Source organism: Sphaerodactylus townsendi, linkage group LG01, assembly GCF_021028975.2.
Source record: "Sphaerodactylus townsendi isolate TG3544 linkage group LG01, MPM_Stown_v2.3, whole genome shotgun sequence".
Lineage (NCBI taxonomy): Eukaryota > Metazoa > Chordata > Lepidosauria > Squamata > Sphaerodactylidae > Sphaerodactylus > Sphaerodactylus townsendi.
The window spans coordinates 29,847,368-29,865,295 of record NC_059425.1 but is presented as its reverse complement, the minus strand read 5'-3'; the positions used below and the strand labels follow the sequence as shown (position 1 = coordinate 29,865,295).

The 17,928-nt window shown below is 49.2% G+C and overlaps 1 protein-coding gene across 6 annotated transcripts in view; it reads left to right on the top strand.

The window, feature by feature from the left end:
• The window catches only part of SCARA3 (scavenger receptor class A member 3), a 46,870-nt gene that overhangs the window by 14,174 nt on the left and 14,768 nt on the right, over positions 1–17,928 (top strand). For all 6 annotated transcript variants that reach the window (XM_048516528.1, XM_048516513.1, XM_048516500.1 and 3 more), the window contains 3 exons: positions 320–376; positions 966–1,085; positions 13,379–13,477. In XM_048516528.1, the coding sequence (XP_048372485.1) occupies positions 349–376; positions 966–1,085; positions 13,379–13,477 (247 nt within the window). In that variant the 5' untranslated portion in view covers positions 320–348. The remainder of the gene's footprint in view (positions 1–319; positions 377–965; positions 1,086–13,378; positions 13,478–17,928) is intronic.

Here is a 17,928-nt window from a genome sequence, read left to right as displayed (position 1 = left end):
CACAGGGTTGTAGTTGTGAGGCTAAAACAGAGGAAAGGGCACTGTCCCCTGCCCTGTGCTCCTTCAAGAAAAAAGATGAGGTACAAATAAAATATATACTCCAGTCTAAACCCACTGAAATCAATGGGAGTAGCCGTGCATAGAACTGCACAAATAAGTGCATACCTAGAAACAAACAAAAAGCAGCAAAAGATGTCAAAACTAATAATAGTGCTCCAGAAAACAAAATCCAGTCAAAATGATAGAGTTTTTAAGGGGGGGGAGGGATTAATGGCATCCTATTTTAATTGGTAATTATTCTTTTTTATTATTATTTTAGAAGGAGACCTCACTGGAGAAGAAGACGAGATGCCGTCCTTCAGATACCGGCCAAATGGTAAGTGCCCTCAGTTGCTCATTTATTCTAGGCCTGAGAGCTTTTGGAAAGATCTCTCTTTCCCCTTGGCGTTTTCACACATTTCCAGGCATTCCTCTTTTCCCCTTGGCTCTACGGCTGGCTTGGTAGCAAGTAAAGAATGCTTGTATTGGGCAGTGGTTGTGCCAGATTGTACAAGCAGCACCATAGGCATTCAGAAATCCGCCTGCTGCCCAAGACAGGATCCCCAACATTCCCATATTCTCTTGGAGGAAGTTGAGGCACAGGGTTTAGATCAGGGTGGGTAGCTATGTCAGAGCTCACTTCATCAGATGCATGAGGGGCACATCCATTAGGCAGATTTGTGTGTGCAACAGAACAGCAGTGAGGGGGAATTTTAGAAAGAGAGGCTGGTTCAAAGGAAGAACTAATCTAAAGAGTAATCAGTTCTCCTTGAGTGGGCATGCAACACTCCCAGCTGTTCTTATATAGCTAAAATGTGAAACCTAGTGTAGGAGGGAATGAGTACGGTAGGTGTATCCAATTTAAACTTGGCACTCAGACACAAAATGGTTCCTTATTCTTGTCTCATCTCACCCCTTGCCCCCAGGTCGGATGAGGACCAACTGCAGCCAGTGTGAGAAGACTTTGACCCTCCAGACGTCTGTGAAGGTGCTGTATGTCTTTGTCGTCCTGCTGATCATCGTTGTAGTTGTATTGGCTGCCTTGGGTGAGTTTCTGGGTGTGCCTGTTTTGTATCTCAACCTATCCTCTTGCTGTTCCTTTTATTTGGCCTCTGATGTCACTTTCCAGGCAAAGCAGAGGAAGAAGAGATCTTGGTAACAACACTCGGGAATTCAGATTACACCAGGGAGTTGAGAATCCTGAGCATAAACCTAATACATGCAAAATCTTTCCCGTGGTTTTCCACGGAGGACACACAATTGCAAGATGGTGTTCAGCACCCACCCATGAGACACCATTCCTCTTCAAATCTAACTGGTTAGTGACAAGGCAAGAAGGTTCCTTCAACTCAGAACTGAGGCCCCTTCCGCACATGCAGAATAATGCACTTTCAATCCACTTTCAATGCACTTTGAAACTGGATTTTACTGTGCGGAATAGCAAAATCCACTTTCAAACAGTTGTGAAAGTGGATTGAATGTGCACTATTCTGCATGTGCGGAAGGGGCCTCAGTGGTAGTGCAATTGCCCTGCATACACAAGATCTCTGATTTGGTCCCTCCATTTTAAAGGCTTCCTGAGAGCAAGTTTTCAGAACCTTTTTCTGCCTACAACTCTGAACAATAACTGCCAGTCAGAGTAGGCCGGGGAGTTCCCATCATTTCTGAGCCTGAGGGAATATTTGGAATTTTGAGAGTGGGTGGTGAGTGCCACCCTAGAAGAGGAGAAGAAGAAGAGTTTGGATTTATATCCCCGCTTTCTCTCCTGTAGGAGACTCAAAGGGGCTTACAATCTCCTTGCCCTTCCCCCCTCACAACAAACACCGTGAGGTGGGTGGGGCTGAGAGAGTTCCGAGAAGCTGTGACTAGCCCAAGGTCACCCAGCTGGCGTGTGTGGGAGTGCACAGGCTAATCTGAATTCCCCAGATAAGCCTCCACAGCTCAGGCGGCAGAGCAGAGAATCAAACCCGGTTCCTCCAGATTAGATACACGAGCTCTTAACCTCCTATGCCACTGCTGCAATACTTCCACGGGAGGCAGAGTTGAACAGAATACCTCTCCCGTCACACCACCCAGGGAGAAGGAAAGCCTGAAGATGAAATGGAGCCACACAGCCAATAACAAGCCCTACTGAAAAGCTCAGCGAGCAACAAGGGAAGTTTTGTTAGAGAGCCTTGCACTAGGTGATACCAGGTTAGATGGCCCAATAAACTGACTCTGTACAAGACAGTCTCAAAAGACGAAGAAGAATTGTTTTTATACCCCACTTTTCTCTACCTTTAAGGGGTCTCAGAGCAGCTTATAACCACCTTCCTTTCCCCATAACAGACACCTTGTGAGGTAGGTGGGGCTAAAAGAGTTCTGAGAGAACTGTGACTGGCCAAAGGTCTCCCAGCAGGCTTCATGTGGAGGAGCAGGGAATTGAACCAAGTTCTTCAGATTAGAGTCCACCACTCTTAATCACTACACCACCTGCACCCAGTTCATGTATGAAGCTGCTTGACAGATGCTGGAACTACTTATAAAATTATCACCGGGATACATCTCTGGACCACACTAATGTGTGACCCCTTGCTCCAGAGAACAGCTCTTTTTAGGAGGAGGTTATGCCGTTCCTGACTCCAGGAGCAGCAGTGGCGTAGGAGGTTAAGAGCTCGTGTATCTAATCTGGAGGAACCGGGTTTGATTCCCAGCTCTGCCGCCTGAGCTGTGTAGGCTTCTCTGGGGAATTCAGATTAGCCTGTACACTCCCACACATGCCAGCTGGGTGACCTTGGGCTGGTCACAGCTTCTCAGAGCTCCCTCAGCCCCACCTGCCTCACAGGGTGTTTGTTGTGAGGGGAGAAGGGCAAGGAGATTGTAAGCCCCTTTGAGTCTCCTGCAGGAGAAAATGGGGGGATATAAATCCAAACTCTTCTTCTTCTCTTCTTCTCTCCAAAGAGAGCAAGGAATCCTGTGCCTTCCACTGACCATCTGTGTTCGATCTGCACCAAATACGTTTTATAGGAAGGCTTTGCTCCTGAAGTCAAAGAATTCCTGTGACGTCTTGCTGGCTAACCTGGCTGCCTGTTAGAGAATCCAAGTCCCTATCAGACTCCCCAAGGAGATCTTTCTATTGAAGGCTAAGCGGAGTGTAGTCGACCCACGTGGTCAGCGTAAGAACGAGACGAGACGCGGAGATAACATCTGGTGGAGATCGCCAGCAGCGGGAGCCCGGAGGTCCGTGTTCCTAGCGAGTCTCCCGCGTGCCGGTTCCTGGCACCTTTGTGTTATTCTATACTCAGTGTGCAGGAGGAGGACGGGAGTTCGGGGAAGGCGGGGAGGCCCGGAGGTGAGGAGATCATCATGTGATGCATGATCTCACCTGGCTTCACGATCTTGAGGAGAAGGGCGTAAAGCGTCTGAGCCTAATCCCTCACCTGGGGGGCAAGACCATTGTCCCTAAGCCGGTGACTGAACCCGAACCCAGTTCATGACCCGTGACTCATAGGGGGGGATGAGGAGTAGGAGTGCTTGGTCGCGACCAGAAGGCGATGAGTCACGTTGGCGTTCAACGTTCTACCACCCGGTGCTGCTGGGTCAGCAGTGCATTACCCCATCTCGCACATTTTAGAAGGGGACGAAATGCTAAGGGGTGATTTAAAGGGCGCTTGTCCTCGCCCGTCTGGTCCATGACCGAGCTGCTTGTGTAACATTAGAACTTGGTTGCGGGGTAAGGAAGTCAGGGGCTTCTTACACCGTTGCAGGCAATATTAGACACATTGAGGCAGGAAACAAGATCGATAGCGAGGCACACAATTAAACCAATGCAGGCTGCACAATAGCACTCAACCATCCTTCGGCAGCCAGCTCCAGAGGGCTGACCACCAATGGAGCAAAAGCATCATATTTCAGATTAGATACAACTTCTTGCAGCTCGCGTACTTTCATATGAATCAACTGGGAATTATCAGAGATTAAAGAAGCAACACATATTCCACATTGCATTCTCACAGCTTTTGGTGCGGCAGCAAACCAGATGGTGAACGGGCCATACAGGAGTAAAACTACGTGGGGTTGCTTTTGGGAGGCAGGAATGGGCGGGTGAGTTACGTGGACGCGAGAACGCGGGCCGGCTGGCAACCGATGTACCGATGTTGCAGAAACAGTCGGGGAGGCTCCCACAAGGGGATGCAGGGAACAAACTCCGCTTTTGGAAGGCTGACCGCGTCGTTCGGCTAGAAGAGGATCCCGAAAGGCGGAAGCCCGGCGGCGAAGTGGCGTCCGGAGCTCCTCGGTAGAGCCTGGGAGCTGGGCGATGGTAGTAGCAGAGTCGGCAGACGAACGGTGATAAAACGTAACAAATAACGCAACTTCAAAATTGATAGGGCATGCAATAAATTTAAAGCAATAAAACATGGCTACCGTAAATGATACATAGGCTGGATGATATGCTGAGGAAGGAAGGCAACCATTAGTTTGCATAATTGTCAATGCATGGCTCTTGCTGTTTGACTACCAAAACTACAGAGTGATAGCGTTAGAGTCCATGGATTTCTCAAGATAAGTAGAGAGAGCTACGATAGTCTTTAGCATTGCAGGTTCCAGTGATTCTCACGGTAAAGGTTGTGAAGCGTGTTCCGACAATATTCAACTGCGGCTAGAAAACGGAGAGTTCCAAGGGTTAACCTATCCAGGGGGGATGTTCCCGGCTGTAAATTCAGAATTCCAGCAGTGGGGAGAAGGATGGCGGTTGTAGATGAAGATCCTGCAGGGGTGACGATTGTCACCGGTGGGGGGGGTAGCGTTGTGTGAAGTAGCTGCTGATGGCTGTGGAATCCGCAGCGATAGCGCGAGCTGCAGCTTTGGGATTCTTGGGTGTCAGGGCGGCTGCTGCGGGAAGTCGCCGGGTTAGGCTGATCGTAGCTCACAAACGCTGGGATGCCTCTGGATCTTCGGGTCGTTCGATGCTGATTGTAAAGTCTGCTGAAGCGCTGGGGCCGGGCTCGGAGGGACCTGTTCCATCGCCATTAGTGGCTGGCTTAGTTTGTCGTTCCTCGAGGCTTCATTGGACATGTCGGGCTGGAATCCATAAGAGGGACCTGTAGGAGGAGAAGGACTAAACATACCCCCCTTCCCAGGTTATAGGGGCGGTCCCATGGAGTTCGATCAGGAAGCGCTAGCGGTAGTAGACAGAGGCGTGGGGGAGGTCTGACTTCACCTGAAGTGTCTTTCTAGGAGTGTCTGTTTACCCTGATGGTAGAAATGAGAGCAGATTTAAATGATTGATAGTGAAAAATTACTTTTGATACTGTCTGTTGTATGTGGCCTAAATGGGGCTACCTCCCCTTTCTTTAGTTGTTTGGCTAGAATTTGCTGAGTTCTGATTTGCTCTCTCTTGATTGCTTGCCGGTGCTGTTGTAGAATTCGTGTGTTAACGCGATTTTAAATTGGTGCAGAACTGGAACGCATAGCTGCGGAGAAAAAAGAATATCTGTGGTAGCGTTGTCCGTTTAAGCGGAGAAATTACATAAGCGATTATAAATGCAAGAAGGTGCTGAATGGCGGTATTGATTGGTTGTTTAGCCTCGGGTGGGAGTGGCCCAGGCGTATCAGTAAGAGTATCTATAGTTACATGTAGGTGCTTCCAGGGGGGCTAGGAGCAGGGACCAGGAGTTCACGATCCATTTACCACAAGTCATTTACTAGAAGGCCTCGGGTTCGGGGGGTCTGGCCGAGGGGCAGCGTGAGCATTGAGCACAAGATTTAGCGATAAGATTGTGCGTTGGGGATGCTGAGATCGAGGCGGAAGTGCTTTTGCCTGCCCCTGGTGGAAAAAAATGGAGTGTGACTGGAAGAAGTCCGGAGAAGAGGGTGGAGATGTGGAGTAGCGTTGTCTGCGCTGGTTCCCCCCCTCGCTGAGGGCCTAGAGGCTGGCGTGTGGCTGCGCATATGGCCTCACAATGTGAGGAGTTCTGGATGGGGTTCCATGTCAGGGAAAAGACTCATGAGTTTCGTCGGTCCGAGGCGTGAGCTCGGGTAGGTAGGCGATCACGTCGCATACGTGGCAGGGCTCATTAAAGGTTGAAGGTTGGGGAAAGTTTGAAAGGCCAAGAATGGCTGCGGCCGGGGAGTTATTCCGTTGAGCTTGAAATGCCATGATGCCGTGGCCAATTTTATTTGAAATCCTGCAAATACGGCCGACGTTTCCCGTCGGCGAAGATGGTGGAAGCTTTGGAGATGGGACAGAGACTAGCTAAAAGGCGGGACAGGGGTAGAGTGGAGGAGAGTGGCTGAGGTCTGGGGGGGAGGTGGAAGGATCTCCCCACGAAATCCTCCAGGGCCAGCTGGAAGGGTGAAGAAAAGCGTTCAAGAGATGCTGGAATTCTGCTCTGTTTAGAGGCATGGCGTTTTGAAGTTACACCGTACCATAGTCTGGCCTTGGTTGATGAGATCTCGCGATAAAAAGCTGGCCGGGGTGGAGAGATTTTTTGCTGAGCATAGAGGTAGAGTGAGAGCCATTATTCGACCAAGGGTTTGTCTGGCGGTAAATTGTACCCACAGGACTCCGGTTGGAAGTGTTCAAGAAGGAGAGGGAGAAGGTTGATCCTTGAGGGACCGATCCACCCATCGGCGAATGAGACCTCCTGCACCCAGCGTCCTTGTCTTTGGGTGAGTTGGATCCTGTCCCCCCTGGGTTTTGGCGGAGTAGGCGAGAACAGGGAACTGAAGCAAGGAAGGTGGTGAGGGCAAAGAAAGGACGGACCCAGTTGAGGTTCGAGCAGCTGCTGCAGCTGGAGGAGTAATGAAGCGTGTCTGGGATTTGCATCTCTGGTATGACAAGTGAGGTAAGTGGAGAGTTTATGCCCCAGATACAAGAATGGCTCGTTCTTTTGCACCTTTTAGGGGAGGCGATGTATAGAGCCTGACTGTTTTAATGTGCGGCCAGTAGCGTTATCCCACTGCGGATAGTGATGCGGCTACTAGGATATCATCCATGTAATGGTGGTATTAGCTCGAAGCGCTGGCGTAGCGAGAACTAGAGGCGTGATGGACAAAGCGTGACACAAGGTGGGGCTGTTGAGCATTCCCTGGGGCAATACTTTCCATTGTTGGTATCTGGCCATTGGAGCTGCTGATGATTAAACGCGACATTAGCGAAAATGTACTTCGGTCTTTGGGAGGAATACAAAGAAACAATCCTTCAGGTCAACAATCGGGACCTGGTAGTCCGAGGATAAGGTTAGGGGTTGGGTAGAAACGCGTGAAAGAGGAGCCCATGGGTTGGATACAGGCATTTACTGCTCTGAGATCCTGTAGCAATGCATGGCCACTGCTGCTTTTTTATCACAAGAAGGCAGTATTTCCCTTGGTGATGTTAAGGGTCTCAATGTGGCCCGCGTAGCTGTTCCTCCACGAGTTGGTGCATGGCAGTCAATTTTCTCTGGGCAGTGGCCACTGTTACCACCCACATACTGGGGTCTTCGTGGTCCGCTGTGGCGGGGAGGGCAGTGGGGGCGGGCTTACACCAGCCTCGAGAGCTCTCCCATGGCAATGGGGGAGGCGTAGTGCCGCCCGGTCCTGGGGGCTTCGGTGTGGCCTGCTCCCTCCCTCTCTTCCCAGGTGTGAAATGTGCCCCAGCGACCATTGATCAGGCAGCCGGTCCGCCGCGATGCAGGGCTCTCTGCACCCTGGGGTTTACCTGGGCCTCTGAACTGTGTGTGAAGTGGTGGGATGCTAGGCGTAGGAGCCAGCGGCGTCGCGGCTGCCTCGTGAGAGCGTTCCTGCAGGATACCACCCGCCCACACACATTGGGGTGTCTGCCCGAGACTCGAAGACAGCGAGGTCAGTGGCCTACTGTAAGGGATAGTTCTTGTTTAAAAGGTGGAGAAGGCCGGGGGCGGGCCTCCTGGGAGTCCCTCTCATGGGGGGGGCCCCGGTGCAGGTTGCAGGGCTACTGCCAGGCAGCCTGCAATCTCTCCCAGTGTCGGGACTGGTAGCAGGTGAAACATCTCTGCCACCGGGGCTGTTTCCTACTAGCAATGGAGGGCTGCGGCCGGAGGTCAGCGTAGTGGGCGAAGGACCCGATATCCTGGCAAGCCTTAAGCATGTCGGCCAGTTCAGGAGGGTTCCACCTATACCTGTGATTGCTTTTCGGCACTCAGCCGGGCGTTCTCCTTAACCAAGGCAGCAAGGCTAGCCCTGAGCCTCCCTGGATTGTCCAACCTGCCTTTTTTGAGAGCTTCCTGGAGCCTGCTTTCTGGAAACTCGGCATAGGGTTCTTGGGTTTTGCGGGATGGAGAAGCTCTGGGTGGGCTGGCGGCGTGGGAACCTTGACAAAAGCATGTAGAAATTTCGGGCGATCGTAGGATGGCCTTTCAGGTAGGATAATCTGATTGTTGGGGTTGCGAAGGCATCGAGCCGTAAAGCTGTCTTGTTGATTGTGAAGCCATGAAGGCGGTGCCTTATGAAGCTGCTGGTGGAACTTCGCTTCCCAGATCTTTCTAAAGTGTGTGCAGGGGCTCCAGGGCATCGCGGAAGGTGGTCTTCCAGTGGAGTCGGAACCATTAAAGTGATTCCTACGCTGACTGCCTCTAGCATGCCTCTCACGCATACAGGGACTGGTGACTCGATCCCGCGCTCTTGAGCTCCAGTGAGATGTTATAGCTTAAGGGGAAATTTTCGACAACCAGCGGGACAAGCATCGCCCTCTCCCACCGGTATCATGAAATGGATGGAATGATAAGGAATAATGATGATGTTTAAGTCAGGGTTTCTTTCGCAAGATCGTCTTCAATACGGCTCTCGTTTGGGCTCCAGCGCCATTACGATAGCGCTTCGGCCGGAGAGTCGTGGCTTTAAGGAAAATGGCCGGAGCAAAGGGGAGTGACTGAGCGGCGGGAGGAGAGTTGAGAGAATGGTAGGAGGAGCAGGGGGGGGGCAGAAGAAGGAGGACGAAGCGTCCAATTTAGTGGATAGAAAATTCGGGGTTGAAATTGAAGGTGAAAGATCGAAGGGCTGACCCTACAGCAAAGGGAGCCATAGGTCTGCAGGCTGATGGCGACATAACATTGTCTCCGCACGTCAGTAGCAGTGACATCGGTAGCGAGGCTCTGTCTCGCGAAGATAAGCCGATGTTTTCCAGTCCTTAGATATTACTCTGGGTACCATGGACACTGGGCTTCAATCTCCTCAACCAATTTAGCGCCAGCTCCTTCTCTTCACGAGGGGACCCTGCGCATTTATTTCGCGCTTTCAGTTAGATCCAGCGTGCTTGTCATAAGCCCTGCTTTACCAAGCTCCCACTCACGGTGTTCAGCCGGACGAGAGAGTGTCTAGGGCCAGCGATGTCTCTGGATCGCCGATCAGAAGGAACCGGCGATACAGCGATTAGTCCTGGATCGCCCGATCCAGCGGACTTATTCTCAGCGACCTTTCAAGCGGCGGTGAGCAGGGTGGAGGTTCGAGATTCCAGGTTTCGGCGCAACTTGTAGATGGAGCCGATGGTCAGCGTAAACGAGGAGCGAGGCAGCGGAGATAACATCTGGTGGAGATAAGCCAGCAGCCCGGAGCCGAGTCCGTGTTCTAGAGTCTCCAGCGATGCGGTTCCTGGCACCTTTATTGTTATTCTATCGGTGTAGGAGGACGGGGAGTTCGGAAGCTGAGGCCGGGAGGTCGGAGATCATCGTAGCGATGCATGATCTCACCACAATACGTCTTGAGGAAGGCGTAAGCGTCTGGAGCCCACAATCCTCACCTGGGGGGCAAGACCATTGTCCCTCGCCAGTGACTGAGCAAGACAGTTCGACTCATAGGGATGAGGTAAAGTGCCCGGTCGCGACCAGAGGCGTGGAAGTCCGTTGGCGTTCCAACGTTCTACCACGGTGCTGCTGGGTCAGCAGTGCATTACTACAGCGGAGACCACCCACAGCCACTTGGCATAATTGGAACCACTGGTGGCCTGGCTTGAGGCCTGTTTATTGGTCCGGGACAGGGATTCCTGCTGTTTAAAGAAACCCAAAGTGTCTCTTTTGCAGCCTGTTATTTTGGGCAGAGAGACGCCACCCCCTTCTTCAGATTGTGTACCCCAAACACATACTGTAGCTGTGGGCCTGGCACAGCACTGGCCTGAGGTTTGTGACCTGTCCAGGCGCTCTGCACAAGAAATCTGAGAATGTTGCAGCTCAGCCATTATATGGGTGGCACAAAAGAGACCGCACAGCATAATTCAGTGTTCACAAACATATGGCAGGAAGGTTTTTTCTACTCAGAACCCTATTCAGGATCTTGTTTCCAGTTATAGTAATTCCTGAAGACCAGAAGAGGAGGTGGGGAAAACAGCCAAGATTTTATGGTGATGAGGCCCTTTCTTGACCTCACAGTGGGGTCCCAGAATAGACCCTACAGCAGAATTTATCCAGGAGAAGGGAACTAGGAGCAGAGGCATAGCTAGGGGAAATGGAGCCCAGTGCAAAATCGGAGTTTTGCTGTCCCCATTTTCGTTTGTGTTTTTTGTATTTTTAGTGTTTTTTCAGTTTTTGGCATGAAGGGGGCATAGTTTTTAGGCTAGCAGCATCAAAATTGCAGGGTATCTTTAGGACACTCTCCTGATGATACCTCCCAGGTTTGGTGAAGATTGGTTAAGGGGGTCAAAACTTATGGACCCTCAAAAGGGTAGCCCCATCTACTATTAGCTCCCATTGGAAACAATGGGGGATGGGGCACTTTGTCAGGAGTGGAACAGGAGACCTTATGCATGCCTGTCATCCATGCCTGTTCCATAAGATACCAACGGTTCTGCAAAATATTCAAACTGAGTCCTAGGTTAAGTTCGCACATGCTACTTAAAGCCCTTTTCATTGCTTCCTCTGCTCTTGGTGTGCACGTGTAAAAAAGCAGTTCTAAATTTGCCTCTGCTTGGTTATCAGAACTGCTTGAAGAGGGAGGGTGATTTTCAGTTACATTTCAACCTTTTTGAGCTTGCCAATGCATGCATGGTTTCATTTGTACCCTGGATAAAATAGAAGGTTAGGGCCTGTCGGTACATTTTCCATCGAGATGTCCCTCCCTGGGCCTGGCAGACAGAGGTGTTCTGAGCCTCCATGCTTCCCAGGTATGCACATGCCCAATTCAGATCAGGATTATGCTGTCCTCCTGCACCAGTTTTGCTAACCAGAAACATCCATGGGGTACTGTTTGTCCCACTGAGAGCTGTGCATGAACTGTTCTGCATTGCTTATATCTGGTGTTCCTCTAGCATGAAGCCTACTGCAGAGTTCCCAATACCTGGGAATCTGGGAAATGGGGAGCTTCAGAACACACCTCTCTACCCAACCCTAGGATGTCCCAGGAACAGCACAACGGACAAGGCCCTTAGGAGCAAAATATAGAAGCCAGTTTTGAAATCTATCACTCCATCTGCATGACTAATGCGGACAGCTTCCACTGTAGTGATTTTCACTACTACAGAGTTATCACAGACTACAGATCTGTCACAATCTTGATTTGATATAATCTACAACCCTTGCGTCTGTCTGTCTGTCTGTCTGTCTGTCTGTCTGTCTGTCTGTCTGTCTGTCTGTTTGTTTGTTTGTTTGTTTATTATTGAGTTTTATATACCGCCCTACCCCTGAAGGGCTCTGGGCGGTGAACAACATAAATATACAACATATACAATTAAAAGCCCATTAAAATAAACACAGCGGTCAATATAATAAAACAGCGTCAGCAATAAAACCCTTATTAAAAAACCCTCCCAAAGAGGGGGGGAAAGGGTCCCATAAATGGTAAGGGACCCCAAACACAGGAGAATAAAATGGAGGCACTTATCAGCGGCTGGACACTCCAAAAGCCCGGTGGAACAGCTCCGTCTTACAGGCCCTGCGGAACTGGCCAAGATCCCGCAGGGCCCGAACAGCTGGAGGAAGAGTGGAGGCCAGCCGCATCATTGAGGGGCCAGGAACCACCAGCAAATTGTAGGGTAGGGACATATGGGGTAATGGTAGGGACATATGGGGTAATGCGGTCCCGAAGGTACGAGGGTCCCAGGCCGTGTAAGGCCTTAGAGGTCAACACCCATACCTTGAAGATGACCTGGAACTCAACTGGGAGCCAATGCAGGCGACGCAGCACAGGTTGAATATGATCACGAAAGGCGCCCCCCGTGAGCAAACGGGCCGCCTCATGTTGGACCAGCTGTAACTTCCAGATCAAACGCAAGGGTAGGCTCGCGTTTTGTGCAATTTATCAACAGAAGTCATCTTCATCCTGTTTTTCTGCAGGCAAGAGTTGCCTCTAAGCAAGGAATTCCCAGTGGGAAAATACAGAATGTGAGGGGAACTGGTGGGATATGGTGAACTGCAAACTAAACATGACTCAGCACAAACGGGCAGTTGCCAAAAGACGGCAATGTTATTTTTGGGTTGTATTTACAGAAGAATAAGAACAAATTCTGCTCTGCTTAGCACTGTTTAGTCCTTGGCTGGAAGAGGGACTCCACCCTTGAAAAAAGAGGCTGATGTAGTTTGGGGTGTAAAGCAAAGCAAGATGAATACAGTCATTGCGTTTCTATCCCACCCTTCCTCCAAGGAGTTCAGAGCAGAGCTCAGAGAGCAAGCATGGTTGTAATGGTTAAGAGCAGTGGACTTTAATATGGTGAACTGGGTTTGTTTCCCCACTCCTCCACATGAAGCCTGCTGGGTGACCTTGGGCCAGTCACAGTTCTCACAGAACTCTCTCAGGCCCACCTACCTCACAAGGTGTCTGTTGGAGAGAGAGAAAGGGACGGCGATTGTAAGCTGCTTTGAGAATCTCTAAAGGCAGAGAAAAGCAGGGTATAAAAACTAATTCTTCTTCTTCTGTATGGCTCTCTTCTCTTTTATCCTCACGACAGCCATGTGAGGTAGGCTAGGCTGAGAGGGAAGAATTGGCCCAAAGTCATTTAGCAAGGATCACTAAGCAAGGGACTCAAACCAAAGTTTCTAAGATTCTAGTCCCACTCTAACCATTATACCATAATTCTGGGAGGACGAATGAGCAAATATACCATTGCAAATTAAAGGAAATTAGTGCTTGAACAACAAGATTCCCATCTGTTTAGTCTATGGATTAATGAATGGCAGCCAGTTGTATCTAGCGCAGACAAGATTTAATAATTGGGGTACAACTTGCCTGTTTTTGAGACACTTTAAGCTGTGTTTGTCATGGTGTGAAGAGGGAGTGAAAAAGAATGCCCATTACTTTGGGAAAAGTCACTGGTCTGCAGGTCACACAACTCCATTATTATGGAGTTTAAGTCCTGAGTTCAAAGTCACCAGGCACAGATGATAAAGGACTCACACTTTTCGTATCTTTCTTTCAGTTTTTAAGAAGGTGGACTCTATGGTTTATGATGTTACCTCTGCTCAGACGTATTATGAGAAGAAAATTGAGTCAGTCCAGGGGAACCTCCAAGAACTCGGTAAGTGTAATATCTCTCAGGCAATGTACACCTGCGCAGTATCCCCAACCTTTTAGAGCAGGGATCCCCAACCTTTTTCAGCTTGGCACCAAGACGGTGTCAATGGGTGTGATGATGCCAGAGGCGTAGCAAGGGGGGAAAGCGCCCAGTGCACTGGTGCGTCCCCCGCCCTGTCCTGGAATGCCCCTGCCACGCCCCGGAACGCCCCTGCCACACCCCCATAGGGGCACACGCCCAGTGCGTCACACACACACCCCATCCCCTTGGAGCTACGCCTCTGGATGATGCCAGCAGGAGCCATCTTGGAGACCCCTGAGATGGAGCACAGATTTGTATTAAATTAATTGTACAAATATTTATTTATTCCAATTCTAGCAATTGCCTTGATACGTTCACTCAGTTTTCATGGAAAATCCAAACAGTATCATGGGCAAACAGGTGCGTTTGGATGTTTCCCCCTCTGCCTTTTCATGTTTTTTTCAGACCTGTTTTGTGGCAATTATAAAAACTTAAAATGCAAGTATAGCGCCATTGCTGATGGTCAAAGCACTATTGAGGTTTCTCAGGACTAAGGCCTCTTTAAATTTCCCCCCTTTCTTTCTGCTTGCAGCTTAATCCCTTATTTCATAAGAACATAAGAACATAAGAACAAGCCAGCTGGATCAGACCAGAGTCCATCTAGTCCAGCTCTCTGCTACTCGCAGTGGCCCACCAGGTGCCTTTGGGAGCTCACGTGCAGGAGGTGAAAGCAGTGGCCTTCTGCGGCTGTTGCTCCCGAGCACCTGGTCTGCTAAGGATTTGCAACCTCAGATCCAGGGGGATCAAGATTGGTAGCCATAAATCAACTTCTCCTCCATCCATCTGTCCAAGCCCCTTTTAAAGCTATCCAGGTTAGTGGCCATCACCACCTCCTGTGGCAGCATATTCCAAACACCAATCACACATTGCGTGAAGAAGTGTTTCCTTTTATTAGTCCTAATTCTTCCCCCCAGCATTTTCAATGAATGCCCCCTGGCTCTAGTATTGTGAGAAAGAGAGAAAAATTTCTCTGTCAACATTTTCTACCACATGCATAATTTTATAGACTTCAATCATATCCCCCCTCAGCCACCTCCTCTCCAAACTAAAGAGTCCCAAACGCTGCAGCCTCTCCTCATAGGGAAGGTGCTCCAGTCCCTCAATCATCCTTGTTGCCCTTCTCTGCACTTATCTCCTCAATATCCTTTTTGAGATGCGGCGACCAGAACTGGACACAGTACTCCAAGTGCGGTCGCACCACGGCTTTATATAAGGGCATGACAATCTTTGCAGTTTTATTTTCAATTCCTTTCCTAATTATCCCCAGCATAGAGTTTGCCTTTTTCACAGCTGCCATGCATTGAGTTGACATTCCCATGGAACTATCAACTAAGACGCCCAAATCCCTTTCCTGGTCTGTGACTGATAGCACTGACCCTTGTGGCTTGTATGTGAAATTTCCTGGTCTCTGCTTTTGAGTGAAGGCCAACAAGGTAAACAAGGCAAAGAAAATAGGCTTTGCCATTTCCCAGTGGGCATGTCTGGGAAGCTGCGGCTGAAAGGCCGAGAAAGGCAAGAGGGTGGACCTTGTGGATCTGTTCCAGCGCTTTCCTCCAGCACAAGAAGTTCTAGCACATACGAGGGCCTCTCGTTGTCAGGGGGAGATGCCTTGTGCCAGAGGAAAACCTCACCACAAGCAGAATGAATCCACGAGATCCAACCCGCAAGATGGAGAGCAAACCCCCTTCCCCAGGGGCAAGGCCAAAGAGAGGACTCGAGGCTCCCCTCTTCCTTGCCTCATCACAGCGATCGAATGTTTTCACAAGACGACAGGCAGCTTTTAAAAAACCCACCGAATAGAACAATTAAAATAAAAAATGTGCTATAAAACAAAGAGAGTGTGCCAACCACCCACTGTAGCAGCTGGAAAAAAAAACCTCAAGTAGTGTTGTAAAAAAGAGTTATAATGCCTTAGAAAGAAGAAACTTTTTTTATGAGCTGCTGAAAGGCACCCAAAGTTGAGCCTGCTTGGAGAGAAAAAGCTCTACAGCATGGGCAACAGATTGAAAAAGCCAACCATTTTTATTTTACAGCATTGTATGCTCAAGTAAGGGAATAAATGAAATCCCAGGAGCCAGCGTGGTATAGCGTCCGTGTCAGATGAACCAGATTCGAATCCCCACTCTGCCACGGAAATTTAGCGGGTGAACTCGGGCCTTTCACACACTCCCAGCCTAGTTGGTCCCTCAGGGTTGTTGTGATGATAACACAGAGGAGAGGAAAACAATGTAGGAGGCTTTGTGTACCCATTGGGGAGACAGGTGAGGTACAAATGAACTAAGGAAAACAATACATAAACATTTGGCTGGATCCCACCGATACATTCTGCCAGGATGCATTTCCCTCAGGCACAAGAAGGCCATGAATTTCCAGTTCAGATCAGTCTACAAGGCAGATATTAAGGCCAACCACTGTGGTCCAGAACACAACTGGAGTGATTATTTTTCTACGCTGGCACAAACCTCAAGGGCTCTAGCTCAGTGGTTGGTTCCGTAGCTAGTATGAAGAAGGTCTCGGGTTCAGTCCCTTGCATGTCATTACAAGAGCTCAAGTAATAGCAGCTGAGAAAGATCTTTGCATGCCCGAAACCCTGGACCTCTTCAGAGCAGAGCTGGGAGAGGGGGAGTCATGGCTCAGTGTCACAATATCTGCTTCACTTCCCGAAGGTTTCAGGTTCAATACTTGGCAACTCCAGTGACAGGGTCAAGATAGCAAGTGCTTTGCAAGACTTGTACAGCCTGTCAAAATAGACTTTTGAGCCAAGATTATGTGCATTGAAGGGGAATAGACAGCAGTGCCCTCCCCCTTGCAATTACCAGCTGGTGAGCACAGTGTCTATGTGTGTAATCTCCCTTCCTGTAAGCATGGCACTTCTGCACATAGACTTCTTGCTCATGAACCTGCAGTCATGCAGGAGAAACACATTTGTGTCCATTGCCCCGTGGCAGAGTGGGGTGCCTGTTCCGTTATACCACTCAATGTGGTTTCAGCATGCACACTTGCCATCTGAAGAAGGTTAGTACAGAGGCGGTTTCATGTGTTCGTGAATAGACAGTATTGAGCCAGTTAATATTGTGCTCCAAGTTAGTACAAGGCAACATCAGCTGTTCAGAAAAATCTCCTTTTTTGCACGTCTTCCCCCCGGCCGGAAGGTCAGCTGTAGACTCCAAATTGTGGAATTTCTTTCCTTTGGAGCTGTGGAGTTTGTTTCCTTTCCTTTGCTGGGTCTCTGAAGCACTTTGGAGATTTCCAAAAGGCCTTTGAAAGCAACTGATGTTTAAATGCACTGCAGTTCTTCTGGAGGGGTGTTGTTTTTTTTTGAAAGCTACTAGGATATCTTCCAAAATAATATTCATTGTTTTTCAGTGATCTTGATCTTTCCAGTGATCTTGATCTTTTTAGTTGTCTGCCTCTGAGTACTTTGCTGCTTGTTTGTTGCTTTTAGTTCATATTGCGTATTGTTAATATATTCTTATTGTATGTTTCCGTGGGTCCTCTGAGTAGGTGAATGAATAAAAGTCATATAAATGAATGAATGAAGCTCAAGCTGAAGGTTTTTGCACCAGCCGCTTGGGGCAACTCTGCTGAGGTTTGCTTTGTGTTAAGGCCTATGTTTAGCCAGAATCTGCAAGATATTAAAATCAGAGGAAGCAAACCAGAAGATCCTTCTGAGGCAGATTTCAGGATGAAGTGCAAAACATCTGCTTTGTTGTAAGCATGAAATTAAAGCCTCTTTTCCGCGTGTGAGTGAAAGCGTTTGTGACAATCAGCAAACTGTGGTTCGTTTTTCATCATTCAGCAAATATGGATGAAATTTACGAGCGTCTGCAAATGATCAGCACGTGTGTGACTCACTGCAGGGGGAAAAAAGATGGAAGCTATTTTAAATAGATGTTTCTGGCTGAATCGGGATGCAATCCAGCAAGGGGCCTTTGCTGACTGGTAGAAGCCTTGTTTATTACTGTGATAGTCCCAGGTTCGATCCTCAGGTCCCTTCCATATGTGCAGAATAATGCACTTTCAGTCCACTTTCAATGCACTTTGCAGCTGGATTTTACTGTGCGGAATAGCAAGATCCACTTGCAAACAATTGTGAAAGTGGGTTGAAAGTGCATTATTCTGCATGTGCAGAAGGAGCCTTAGCCTTCTCCGCTAAGGGTGTTAGGGCAGGGCTAGGCCTCCTTTTGTCAGGCACCTGGGAGAAATGCTGCCCGTCAGAGTAGATAGTGTTGCAGTAGTCAAGCCAATGGTCAAACTCAGTATAAGGCAGACAGAGAGAGCTGCTGCAGTGGTGTTTGACTGGGGAAATTTGGGTTCAAATTATGAAACATCCTAGGGCCTGTTCCGCATAGGCCGGGGAGGCGGGATCAAAC